At 36.7% G+C, this 13,937-nt stretch overlaps 1 protein-coding gene across 1 annotated transcript; it reads left to right on the top strand.

Moving 5' to 3' along the window:
- Nucleotides 1-505: 505 nt before the first annotated feature.
- Nucleotides 506-13,031, top strand: LOC107788649 (general transcription and DNA repair factor IIH subunit TFB1-1). Its single transcript, XM_016610340.2, has 20 exons — nucleotides 506-938; nucleotides 2,270-2,348; nucleotides 3,358-3,419; nucleotides 3,598-3,661; nucleotides 4,568-4,691; nucleotides 4,916-4,991; nucleotides 5,149-5,241; nucleotides 5,612-5,656; nucleotides 7,695-7,751; nucleotides 8,167-8,322; nucleotides 8,489-8,554; nucleotides 8,944-9,067; nucleotides 9,413-9,469; nucleotides 9,554-9,681; nucleotides 9,770-9,961; nucleotides 10,050-10,163; nucleotides 10,286-10,363; nucleotides 11,455-11,502; nucleotides 12,322-12,390; nucleotides 12,737-13,031. Exons 1-20 carry the CDS (start codon nucleotides 858-860, stop codon nucleotides 12,821-12,823), a joined length of 1,800 nt encoding a protein of 599 aa, XP_016465826.1. The 5' UTR covers nucleotides 506-857; the 3' UTR covers nucleotides 12,824-13,031.
- Nucleotides 13,032-13,937: the final 906 nt, after the last annotated feature.

The following is a 13,937-nucleotide window of genomic DNA, read 5'->3' as shown; positions in this document are numbered from 1 at the left end:
CCAAACAGTATAATTACACCCAATTACACCCAAATTCAATTCCTATATGGCCGCCCACACAGGCTCAAAGTTACTAAAGTTAAAAGTTACAATTACAATTTCTCTTTTTGTATTAGGATGTCATATTGCTCCTTTTGTAATAGTAATTGAAGCAAGTAGCACAACATTCATTAAATATATATACGTTAATGTGATCAAACTTGTTCTTCAATAAATATTTAATTAATAATGGTATCGGCCACACAAGTGCATACGAGATCAACCACCATTGTCAACCAATGCACATTAAATATAAAAGTAGTTTAAATAATTTATAAATAATAGTAAAATTTGTTTACTATTATAAAAGTTCATTTTGGTATTTTAGAATTGATCTACGTATTATTAATATTAATAACTATTACTATATTTTAGTATTAATATAGTTATTTTGGTATAGATTTTTTTTGTAAATATTTTAGTATTATTTTATTAATTCATCTAACAACCAAACATGCTCCTCCCTAAACCAACCAAACAAAGCCAGAATCGTCTACCACAGTGGAGAGTATATATACACGTAAAATCTATACATCCAGAGGCCGACTGATCTCTCCAGTTGGCGCCGAGAAAGACTAAAGTAGGCCTTTCCCCTCTCTTCTAAAACCCATACATCGGAGCCCTAGATCTCCGTTTCCATAAATCACTGTTATCTCAATCCAAAACATCGAGTTCACATTTGCCCTAGCTTTGAGAAATGAACATTTGTAAATTCAAATGATTGAATTAGATCCTAATAGAGTCCGTAATATACCCAAATTGTATTGTTTTGTTTGATGTGTGTTGTGAAAATACTGTAAATTTTGAACAATTCGATTATGGCCGATGGGAAGGTCGTTAAGCGTGCCAAGTACAAATCTTCAGTCAAGGACCCTGGCGTTCCTGGCGTTTTGAAATTGGTAATTTTTTCCTTCCGAACCCCCTTGTATTCATATGGACGTTATGACTGAGCTGTGTACTTGTTTCCTATGGCCATGAACAAGGGGAAAAAAATAACAATGATTTCTCATTCCCGCCCCCCTAAAAAAAAGCAGCACTAACAATAAATGATCCTAATCCCAAGTAGACAAATACTAGATGATTTTTTCTCATATGATTAAACCTTGGTGGGTAGAGTTACTCCATACTTGTGATGGGAGATAGCAGGCAGAGGCGGAGCTAGGATTTGAAGCTTATAGGTTTAACATTCTAGTTCGTTTAAGTTACTGGGTTCTAAATTAATAATTTGTACATTGAAAATTTCTTAAGACAAATACAGGATTTAGACCAAAGTTACTTGATTTGGCCGAACCTCTAACTCCTACACTAGCTCCGCCCTTGGTAGCAGGTAGCAGGTACCCGTTGGAACAGTCGATGTGAAGGTCCTCTCAAGAACACCAGCATCATAAAAAGAAAACAAAAGAGAAATCCCAACTAGAGCCGACCTGATAGAAGATTCATATCACTACATAAACTGGTCTGGGACTGAGATCTAGTTGATAAGTTGAACAAAATAAACATAACAGGAATGCAACTGATACACGGAGCTGGTAGAAAGAGGTGAAAAAGAGAGAATAGTGATTGGTCAGGTAACTGACTGGTAAACATCTTTTTCTAGTAATATGTGGAATAAGTGACTAAAATTTGCGAAAAGGTATCTATTTATTTTACCTAGCAGCAGATTGCTGCTTAGAACAGTTGATCTCTTTCATTGTATGAATTAACATAATCTCTTTTACTGATTAAAATACGAGTAGAATGGATATTGAACATTAAAATAATCGACTCCAACTAGTGCATGGTTGATGCATTCTTGTTACTTTTGTTTGCATGAAAAAAAAATGCAATTTTGACAATAGAGGGATAGCCTAGCGGTAAGCACCCTCCTTTGAATTCAAGGATACAGTGGTACGAGGCTATAGAACAAATCCTGTTCAAGTAAGGTAGTCTATTGATAATGACCCTCCATCTTCAACCACAAGGACGGGGTATGAGTCACCAATGGTGCAAAAGTGGGAAAAGGCATTGTTGGGCTCCTGGTTTGTGGTTTTGTTGGGTGGGCTTTTAATTCGAAAAAAGAAAAAAAAAACACAATACCTGATGGGTTATTGATTCAGAATAATAAATTCCTCTTTAAGATGGTTTGAACTATGAATTTCAATTTTTTATCTGATCTGTATGGTAGATTCTACTGCAGTTGTTGATGCAACAAACTGTTGATTTGCTAGTTTGTCTTTTCTATTGTGCGTAGACCAAGGAACGGTTTTTCTTCATGCCGAATGACCCAACATCCACGACAAAGCTTAATGTGGAGTTCAAGTTGATTAAAGGTGCTCCTCTCCATCCTTTTCCCCCCTTTGACAGCACTTCTTTTCCCAGTACTTAGTTGATGCAAAATATTCGGTCAATTAAAAGTAGTTGATTTATAGGAGACGATCGTATGACTTTGGTTCTTTGTCAGTTCTTGTATCTCTTTGATATTTTGCCTTGATTCTGATTTTTCTGTTGCCTGCAATAAATGGCGTACGCAGAATTTTTCATAAAGGGGTGTCACACTTTAAAAGTGTACAGTAAACAAAACACTACAAACAACATCATATAAAAAAAAGAATACAATTTGAATCATATTAATAAAACACACTCAAATATATTACTACAATTCTTTTCGATGAATTTTGTTTGTTGAAAAGTATTCAAAATAGCCTCATTAAAAATAATACTAAATACTAAATTAATTACCAAAAAAATACTAAATACTATTTTTCTATATAAAGTACCTAATATAGTGGGTCGTTGTTGTTGTTGTAAAGTACCTAATAATCACTAAAAGTAATGTTCTTAATCAATTTTATTGGCTATAAAGAAGATGGAAGGAAAAAGGGAAAAATAGTACAACTACTAACCATGGAAACAAATAATTTATTGTCACAAAAAATTACAGAACTGAAGGTCAACAGTTCGACCCTTGCTCAATACAATTTGTTTTTTTGTGTAAATGAGGCACAAAACTTTTGAAATAATAGATGAACCTTTCAGGCTTCGAACAAACGACCTACACTAGAAAAATGAGGTGTCTGACCAATTTAGCTACACAGTATTTGTTTCAAGTGGTGTCACTTGAAGTTATTTAATCGTATTTTGTTTCTGGCTTTTAATTATATATACATATTTAGGCTGCAATTCCTCTTTCCACTCTACTTTAATAATAAATTTTGTGTGTGTTATCCATTACTAATGTGCTGTCCACACTTGACGTCTCTCTTCGCTTCTCTCTCTCTCTCTCTCTCTCTCTCTCTCTCTCTCTCTCTGTCTGTCTGACTGTCTGAACTCTCTTTTCAGGCCACAGGTCTTCTAAAGAGGGTTCAAGTAAGCAGGCTCTTCTTAATCTCATGCACGATCAGGTTCAGATTTATGATTACCAAAAGAATTTGATTTGTGAGCACTTTCTTGTATGACTGTTTTCTCTGCGTCTGGTGAAGTCTAGAAATAGTAGACTCATCCCAGTACTGGTGAAGTCTACAAACTGCTAACTGATCTGAGTACTGCAACTAAATATGGTCCATTTTCTATCGTTTTCAGGGCAGGAGTTATATTTTTGAGTTTGATAGCTTCCCGGACCGCGACAAGTGTCGAGAATTCGTTGGTTAGTCTTCTGACATGCATTGACTCATATCGTTCAGTTTCATCATCCAGCTACTAGTGGACCACTCTGCTTCAAATATGTGAAAACTTGAAATATACTGGACTTTGTTTTTTGGGGGTCTTGTTGTTGATTCTTTTTTGCGGTGTGTGACCAAATCTGCTTGCTCTTTGTTTTCACGTACTAGCTGTATGGAGTTTGTACTTGATTATTCTGGATAGTTAGCCAGTAACAACTAACATGTAGACATTCGTTTTCTTTTGAGATTTTGAGTTTGTTTGTTTGCTTTCTCTATTTTTCTTCCTGATGGCTTTTCCTTTTGGGCTAATATTAATTACACTTTAAAAGATCAACTGCTTTTCCTTTTGAGCCCAGCAAGGTTAGATTAGAACTCAATGAAGTCATTAGTCATTGAGTTGATCTTGGTTTAAAAAGAGGATGCAAAACAATTTGTAAAACGGCAGAGATGGGCTGAGACCAGCCTTCTCGTGGTATTGGACAACCCTTTCCTCCACGCGTCCTTTGCTCCTGCATGCAAGTGCAGAATTGGCTAGGTGCTGAATTTGAGCCTTTCATCAGAGCACTGCAGGATATAAGAAATTGCTGCTTAATCCATGTATATATAATTGGCATTAGTTATTATATACGAGCCAAGTCTTGGTTTTCTGTTTAGTGACTCTTTGTTGTCTAACTTGCTTCGGTGTCTATAAGATAGAAGTATCAAAATTAGAGTATGGCTTCTTGGAAGTCTTAAATATTTCTTTTTCACTGTTTGTATTACTATTTGAGTGGTTCAACACCAGCTAGTCCATTAAAGAGTATGTGGTTACTATATGATACCCTGCCCTGGATGTTCCAGTTGGTATTTTTAACATTATGTGTACTTACAAACATGTTGCCCTTGAACAGCCTCTGCAATTGCGGCTTGTGGAGAAGTTGTGAAAGCTGCTTCTGAAAAACCTGCTGTTCCACATGATGAACAACTCAGTGCAGCAGAAATGGGACGTCGGATTAAGTTACTGCAGGATAATAGGTGAATGGAATTTATTCTTTTCTTTTTGGTTCAATGTTGCAGAAGACTGGGGCTTTTTCTAAAACCCCTTTGTGATGCTAGCTAACGTTGTAAATGTGTCTTGTAACTGCTACCATTTTGCTTAAAATCTGCAATTTTTGTTGCTCCTTTTCTTTCTAATAATGGCATTTCATCTTGACCTTTTTATTTTCTCTTGTGATATCACTAAAAAGTATAAGTGGCAGTGAATTGCAGAAACTCCACAGGCAATTGGTCATTGGAGGTATTCTATCAGAGGCTGAATTTTGGGCCGCTAGGAAGGTTAGTAGATAGAAAGACCTTGTTAAATAGATTATTTTTTATAAACATGATAAATCATTACTCTTGCTAAAACTTTTGAGATATACCTAGACGCCTAAGCAGCTGGCGGCTGCTTCCTATAGACTTGACTATATTCTATCTTGCCAATCGATTGCAGAAGCTACTGGAACAGGGCGATATCAAGAAGCCAAAACAACGGGTGGCTTTAAAAAATGACATGTGGAGTGTTAAACCTTTATCTGATGGTCAGGTAAGAGAGAAATCTTCTCTCCCTGGTCTGGGTGTTACCATATTTGTGTGAACACATGGCTCACATTTTTTTGATAGGGTGCTGTATTTTCTATTCCAAGATATGTATAAGCAAAAGTGATTTTCTTGAATTCTGATCAGGTCCTTTTTATCTTAATTCTGAAGGATGCTTAGTGTTACAATGAACTTCTGACTCCTTTTGCTAATAAACGACTAGAAGCAGATAAAAATGCAAATATCTTGGCTTTAAACATTGTATTGTCGAAAATGTGTTCTGCAGTCTCTTCTCTCCCGCTCCCCTTTGAACTGGTGACCTCTGTGCTCATTGATCGTGAAGCTTGACAACCTGTTTTTTTTCATTGTTGTTTCAGACGAACAGAGTTACATTTAACTTGACACCGGAGGTTATTCATCAGGTAACCATATTTGTTTTATGAAGTGGTTAAATTGATTCTTATTCAAACAGTATGAAGAAGTGAAACTCAGCTTGAATAAGGTCACTATCAATGCATGTTGTTCTTGTTCATAGTCTAGACGATGTAGGTCAAGGATGGGACACTTCCTCCTTTTAGGTCATTATAAAAAAATGGCTTCTAGATCTGATTAGGAGGAGATGTCAAAGTGAGAAATATACTGGAACTATCGGGTTAGAGGGTTCAGGCTGGAGCAGCAAAATAGCAAGAAAAAATGCTGTATACTGAGCTGGGTGCTGCCAACCCGTACTTGACAATAGAGAGCGGAGGTAGGTTGATGCTTCCCACTTTCTGGGCTTGTGAATTGTGATGACGCAAAAAGGTGTTTGTCTAGGAATGTTTTCGAGCAACAATCGCGTGGTAGGATTTTGTTTGGGTTATGTCTTTTTTTTAAACACAAGTAGTTAAATTAGGTTGCTTTCTGGAAACTAAAATACATTAGTTTCACACCCTCCTTGGAAATGTAAATAATTAGCTTCAGAAGTAATTGAGAAATGCTGCCAAGCTCATTTTTGAAACCAATCCTTCAAAACCTAAACCACAGCCAAGTTCAAATGCCACCGCCATTGAGTTTTCTATTCTTGAAACCAAAATAATTAGGTTTTGCAAACCAAATAAGTTTGGTTTCTGTATTTGGAAATGTTGCCCAAAAACATTTGGCAACCAAAAACCATTTCAGATGTGGTTGAATTGTAGTTTTGAAGAGTTACAGTTACATAGAATAAAAAGTGAAGAGGTAAAAAAGGGAACTTCCATATTTACCCTTTCTCAGCCAAAAAGAAAAAGGAGAACTTCCAGGCATCATCTCTTAAGGCTGGATTTGCATTGTACAATTCAGGCTTAAGCACAATTACTTAAATTGGTCTGGTGATTGAATCTTCAAAGCATCACTGTGGTTAAGAGCTTACACAACTTGTTCCCAATCCAAACAGGACTGCAAAATCATCAGAGGAGCTAGCTTTCTGGGCTGTTTCTTGACACTAATTATCTAAAGCCATAACTTGACCACAAGAAGGGAAAGAATCTGAGATTCCAAAATTTTCTGCAATGCACAGAAATGTGGAAAATTCTGAAGGCCAATATGACCTTGAAACTTTTGAGTATATGCTTTGAGCCAGAAAGTTAGAGAAATAAAGTTAAACAATACATGAGTCAGATTTCAGGGTTTGAACGTTGAAAGTTGAACTAGCTCCAAGAATTTAATCTGTCTTAAATTTTTAAGAAATTTGGTCCCTAGGGTTCTGGTCTAATGGTAAGAGTGCAACACATGATGTGTGGGGTTCGAATCCTACCGCAGACAAAAGTCTGGTTTTAAGTGGAGAAGGGTTAGAGAGGCAGGCCCATTATCCACCGAGTTTCAAAGCGTGCCAGTCGCATTCTCTGGCCCAATTGCTTTCTTTCTGTATTTCTGATTTATCCACTACGTCCAATTGCCCTTGCAGATTTTTGGGTTATAAATTTTTTTCTCTGAAATTTACATCAGAAATATTCTATACTTGTGCCTCCAGAACTTAATTAACAATCTTTGGTTTCTTTAGAGCTAAATCTTTAAAAAAAAATTAAAATGGCATATCAACAGGCTAGTACGATATGTGCAGTGCTTTCTGTTCTGCAGAGCCCATTCCCCGCTACTTATTGGCTCTAGGATGTAGTCAGATTCTCTGTTCAGTAATCAAAATTTAACAAAAATATACACGAAAAAGAATCCATCTTTGGGTCTCTTTACGCCTCATTCTTTGTCTGAAGTTGCTGTAATGGAGTTCTCAAAAAAAAGTTGCTGTAATAGATTTCTAATTCTTCTAGTTCTGATGTTCTTCCCACAGTTCGTGAAAATGTAATATTAGAAGGCTAGGTTATGAAATTTAAATGACAGAAGCTGACAACTGAGCTTTTTCAAGGTTCTTTATAATAAAGAAGTATCGGTAGCTTTTACTTATAACACTGTTTTATACTGTCTAATCATATGCTGAATATGTTTCAGATTTTTGCTGAGAAACCAGCTGTCCGCCAAGCATATTTGAAATTTGTTCCGGGCAAGGTAAAAGTATTGTCAGCAAGCGGTATAGACAATTCATTGGATTTCAATCCGATTATCTTGTGAGCTTTTCCTGCGCAAAAGCATGCTGAGACAGATATGCATGCTTAGCTTGTCCACAAAAGTTGACCTAATTTAAGATCATTCAAGCATCTTCGATTGAAGCTTTAGTGAACCTTTCCAATTACAATCGAATATAGGAGTGGGACAAGATAACCCCTTTGCTTCCTTATCATAATTCGTCTACAGGTCCATCTAAACTGCTTTACTAATTGGTAACAAACACCCAAAGCCACCTATGATGACAGCGATTATCTGAGAATGATTCACATTGTACTTTTATCAGTCAAGTTGGATTTTTGAATTCTGAATCTTGTCAGTTGCATGGTGCGTCTTTTGCTTATATTCTCTTTCTCAGATGTCAGAAAAAGAATTCTGGACTAAATATTCAAGAGCTGAATACCTCCACAGCACAAAAAATATTGTTGCAGCAGCTGCTGAGGCTGCTGAAGATGAGGAGCTTGCGGTTTTCTTGAAGCAAGATGACATGTTAGCATTTGAAGCTCGTAAGAAGGTGTGTGCACTAGATGATTACTGTTTTCATTGTTTTCTAACAACATCCATCCTAAAAGGACTTCCATCGAGTGTTCTTGTTTCCCTCTTTCCTTTCTCTTTTCCCTTGAGAGAGGTGGATGGAGAAGTGTTTCCAGAAGTCTTTACAGAAGTTGTATTCTTTTCAGATCAGAAGGGTGGATCCAACTCTGGACATGGAAGCAGATGAAGGTGACGATTACATGCATCTCCCGGTACATCAACAAAACTTTATTATTTAATCATCTTGTTAGATAGGATTTGCTGTCCATGTTTTTCCCCATGCGTTGAACTAAGAAGCATAATGTTCTTTGATAGAAAAAGTAAGGTTCTCGACTAGTTATAAAGTGGTGATCATGGTGTCTGTGGATATAAAATCTGAGAGATATCAGTGAAATGGTGGATTCTTAATGAGACAATACTGCTTACGATATGTTTTTTTCCCAAACATCCCCTCTTCCGGTTACACTGAGTTTTGCATAGCTTGTGTACCTTGGAAAACATATTTGTAGTGGATAGGACCTCCTATTCTTGTATCTGCTTTGCTATAACCCCTTAAAAGTGAAATGGAGCTAACATATTCATATGCCATGGTAAAAAATAGGATCATGGGCTACCTCTGGATGAAACTAAAGAGATTCTGGAACCACAGTATGAACCATTCAAGAGGTCGTTCTCGCAGTACCTCAACCAGCATGCAGCAGTAGTTCTTCGAGGAAGAGTTATAGGTAAGCTTCTTTTTTAACAAGCTCTATCGTTAACACCACTCCGTCCTTTTTTTGAGTAGTTTCTTTTAGACTCCTTTCCCTGAGACAAATTGTGAAGCAGACTGAAGTTTTCTCTATGTCGGGTGCAAATGATTAAGATTTTATGTGTGTACTACTGGTTCTCTGTTATGCATCATTGTTGTGTCTTCTATGTGAATGTCCTTGATAGCTGCAGCTTAGGGTTGGGAGAGGGAGAGCCTTACATAGTGGGTTAGTGGTTCTGGCTGCCTTTGTTTAAACTGAGTTGCTATTATTTCATATTTGACTTGATGTTTGCCCTTCTTATTGTCTCACCAATCTGGGAAGATGTTGAGCTGGGTGACACAAGATCTGTTGCTGAAGCATTCACCAGGACAAATCAGGGTAAAATGTATTTACTACTCCATACAGTTGTCCATTCTTCCTAGCCAAAAAAGGCTTATACAAGTCATTTCGTTGGTGGAATAGCTGAACTAGCTGCCGAAGTGTCTGATGAGAGTGCATATAGAGAACGGATAGCTAAAGTTTCTCGAGTTGCTGAAATTGAGGATCTTCAGGGACCTCATGAGCCACCAGTTGCATTGCTAAGTATCAAGGTGTGGCGTTCATCAGTTCTGTTTTGTTGAATTCCCATTAATCATGATTCATTGGATTATCTAATACATCGATTGTTTCCTAAATCAGGATCCTCGGGATTACTTTGATTCTCAGCAAGCAAATGCAATAAAGGCTTTGGGGGATGGTGGTACAGGGACAAGACAGCTGAAATTTAATGTGAGCAAAGAAGATGCCTTTTGCTCCCTGAAGAACTCCATCTCCGAGATAAATTCACAAGGATTGACCGAACCAATAATTAGTCCAGAAGTAGCTCTCAAGGTATTTTCACTTTTTTTAAATTAGGAAATTGCCATTGAATGCTATCCTATTGTCATGGAGAAGTTGAACTTTAAATCATTGTTAATAGGTTCTCAACGGGCTTAGTCAGAATATCTCGAGTACAAAGTATCATCTGGGAAAGAACCCCCATGAGAGTGTTTTAGATCGGCTGCCTAGTGCAACGAAAGATGAACTATTACTCGTGAGTTGTTTTTACAGGGTGATTTAAGTTATTCTGGATCTGAAATATTTGACCAGACTTTATTATTCCGCTCATAAAATTCTGTTAATCATGACGATTGATAATTTTCATTTTACTTCTAGCATTGGACATCAATTCAGGAATTATTGAAGCACTTCTGGTCATCTTATCCAATAACCGCAAAATATTTCTACACCAAGGTAACATTTTTGAATTTTGACGTTTTAAATATCAACAATGTTTTAGACCACCTCTTTCTTGCCGGCGTAATTATGTGCGTTACGGTCCAAAAGAAAGATTTAGTGTTTACAAACTTTTTCTCTTTTTTTTTTTGGTAGAAATACGAAATTTTCATTCATTAACTAATTCTATTACATAAAGCTAGCATCCCATTGGGCTCATCAGTAGATACAGCCACCGTGCTGTTTACATTTGGATTGCAAGTTACAAAAGGGTTCCCAAGTTCAACTAAGCTAGTAAATACAGTACTAGATACAAGCCTAGATTTAGACATTTAGTAGAGCCAATCTTGTCGTCATGGACTATTTTCAAAAAAGCACTCGGCGGTTGTTCCAAAAGAGACAACGGGCTATTGTTTGCTTGCTTGGATCCCTGGGTGGCCAAAAAGTGAGCAACCTTGTTTCCTTCCCTGAAGATATGCTTGATCGGCGGATTCTCTAGTTTCTTCAGTAGTGACCTGCACTCAGTAACCAAGTTAGAATACATTGAACAAGTATCTCCATCAATTAGGCAAATGATATCCGTAGCATCAGTTTCGATTTCTAAATTTAAGAAGTTTCTTTCACAGGCTAATTGTAGCCTAGTCTTGAGAGCTAGTAGCTCCATGTAAGCAGGGGTATATATCCAAAATTTTGAGTGTCTTATTTATTAACTTTATTGTGTAATTTTCCTCCAATGATGCACACAAAATCTGGTACTATTTAAGTGGAAAGGGTAGAGAGGCGGCCCATTATCCATCGAATTTCTAATTGTGCACCACTGGCCCTTGAGGATTTTACCTATCCTAAGTTGAGGGTCTTCCGGAAACAACCTCTCTGCCTTCTTGAAGGTAGGGGTAAGGTCTGCGTACACACTACCCTCCCAGACTCCACTTGTGGAATTACACTGTATTTTGTTGTTGTTGTTGGCCCTCGGGGATTTCTTGATTATTTGAAGGAAAAAAACATGATACTTTTGTCATTTTGTTCATGTTTTTTCCTTCTTATATGGAATCATTTTCAACAAAGATTTCCATCTGTTGGCCTCTTTTGATCCTTGTCATTTTTGACAGGTGACTAGATTAAAGGATGCAATGTCTCAGATATACCCCAAGTTGCAGGTAATAATCTTTTGCAAATGGATAAATATGCACTTTCTAGTTTTTTCCCCCTTTATTATAGCATTGCAGGTTCTTCATGTCTTTCGTTTTTTCTTTTTCATTTGTCTTTAAATCTCTAATGCACCAAATAAAGCATGGCCTGTATTGAAAATATGTCGTGCAAATTTTTTCAATTTCATGTTTGAGTACAAAGTGAATAATCTAAAGCAGAAGATAAATCAATAGTGCTATTTAGATTAGCTTGGCTTTGGTATAGATTGTTTAGGTTGATTTTAGAAACAAAACAATTCACCATGGAACTATGTCACTTGTGACAATAAGAAAATGTCTCTAAGTTTAGAGGTGGTTGTGGTTTTGAGATTAGCTGACTCTCCATGAATCTTTTGAATATGACTTTTTTTTACATTCTCGAGAAATCATTTTTATCAATATATTAATGATCTCTCATCGTCATTTGAAAAGACTGATGTAGTAATAACAGGTTAATTAAATGACTGAGAACAAGCAAATGGAAAAACGAACTACCGGTATTTGTATGGTAAAAAAAAATCTAAAATCTTTTTAGATTAATAAAAAGAACAATGAAGTAAATTAATAAAATGATATTACAAAGCAAACCAGGTGCTTGCTGCTGGTGCTGGGAAATATTTGGTGGTAGGGCTGATGCATGAGAAGCCAATCGCTTCCCTGCCCAGCCACTCCATTGCCATCCTGTAGGTGCAGTTTGATAGTGTTTAATTCTTGCTATCTTTCAGCATATTGTTTTTGAGGAGTTGTTTCTTGTTTGTTTGAATTTTCAAGTTTTCTATTGACTTTCAGGAGATCAAGGAATCTGTGCAATCGGATTTCAGGCATCAAGTTTCCCTTCTTGTACAGCCAATGCTTCAGGTTAACTTCTGGCTTCAGGACCACTAATAGTAGAGTATGGGAGTACTCTCCCTGCAGCAAAATCATTTGAATAATCGTACTCTTGCTTAATTTAATTCTCAACCATGTTATGCCGACATTTTATGTTCTCTAAGGTCTCTTGTTTTTCTCCAGTTTCCCTTTTGAGATATTTGAGACAATAATGTTATTTTGGCTGGACTTTTAGCATTTTGGCATTCCCTGATGGAAGATGCCGCGATCTTCTTTTTAATTGAATGAAGTGCTTACTATGGAGGAGTTATATTTTGTTTCTTGCTGCACTTCGGTTTATCCACTCGATCTCATGGAAAAGTTCGTGTCTTTACAGGCTTTAGATGCTGCCTTTGCCCATTATGATGCAGATATACAGAAGAGATCTGCCAAAAGTGGGGAGAGACCAAATGGATTTGCTTAGGCAAAAATTTTCTCCATTTTCATCCGATATTTAAGCCCTTTGTTTTCTGGGGGTTATATACACGAATGTACATTTAACAAAATTTTGTTCGAGTGTGTTACAGCATATTCTATATCTTGACAGTTCTAATTGACTGCCTGCGGTAATTGTACATCTAGTGGAATTTTGTTAAGTTATTCTATTCAAAATGTCCCTTTTTCTTCCTTCATCTGTGTTGGTTGATCTTTGGTATTAGTTTTTTCCTTGTTTCCAAAGTACAACATTGAATGATTGAAGCACCTAATGTCATACTTAATCATAGGTAATGGGTCAATTTTGCCCCTGTACTATTTGAAATTTAGCAACTTTGTCATCTCGGATGGGCAAATGGAGTTGTTAGGAGAATTACTGATCGTCGGGAAGAGAAGGGGAATGCATTTTTTTGGGGGGAATAAATACTCTTGTCGCGTCTGAAGGTGTAGATAGTAGGGGGATCTAATCTTACCTTGCCATAAGGAAAAAGTCTAATTTTTGTTTCGACTCCTAACATAGCAATCCAGAGGTAATTTAAAGCATAGTTAAAAGTAGAGGGATTAATTTGAACTTTTTCTCGATGAATTTGGACATGTGGAGTCCATTTGTTTCATGTTAAAGCTACGTTAATGGCAACGACAAGTACTAGATGATTTGCTAACGACATGGTATGAATGGATAAAAAATCTAACAAATGCCAAAATTGAGCAAATTTGGACCTCTTTTTCTAAATAGTAATGAGTATGACTATTTTTGAATGTTTCACCAGAGGAATTGGATTGACAACTCTAGCAAGCCCAATTTTAATCAACCATATCTAAAACTGCAAACCACAGAACTATCCAAAAGTAACACCTATTAGCAATTAACAGATATTTCTTCCATTGAAGAAAACAAAGGTAGGACAATTAATCTTTGTTCAAAAACAAAGAAAGAAAATAGTGCTAATAGGATGGAGGAGAAGGGAAACCCAAGAAGGGCCTTCTGTCAACATAGTCGACATGAATCGTGCCTTTTAGCTTGTGAAAACCATCCTTGTAAACGCTAAATCCGAATAATAAGCCAACAACAATGACCAATAGAATCAAGCATGTGCACAACA

The sequence above is a fragment of the Nicotiana tabacum genome, chromosome 1, assembly GCF_000715075.1.
Source record: "Nicotiana tabacum cultivar K326 chromosome 1, ASM71507v2, whole genome shotgun sequence".
NCBI classification, from domain to species: domain Eukaryota; kingdom Viridiplantae; phylum Streptophyta; class Magnoliopsida; order Solanales; family Solanaceae; genus Nicotiana; species Nicotiana tabacum.
Note: the sequence above shows the minus strand (reverse complement) of the source record. Positions and strands in the feature narration are given on the sequence as shown.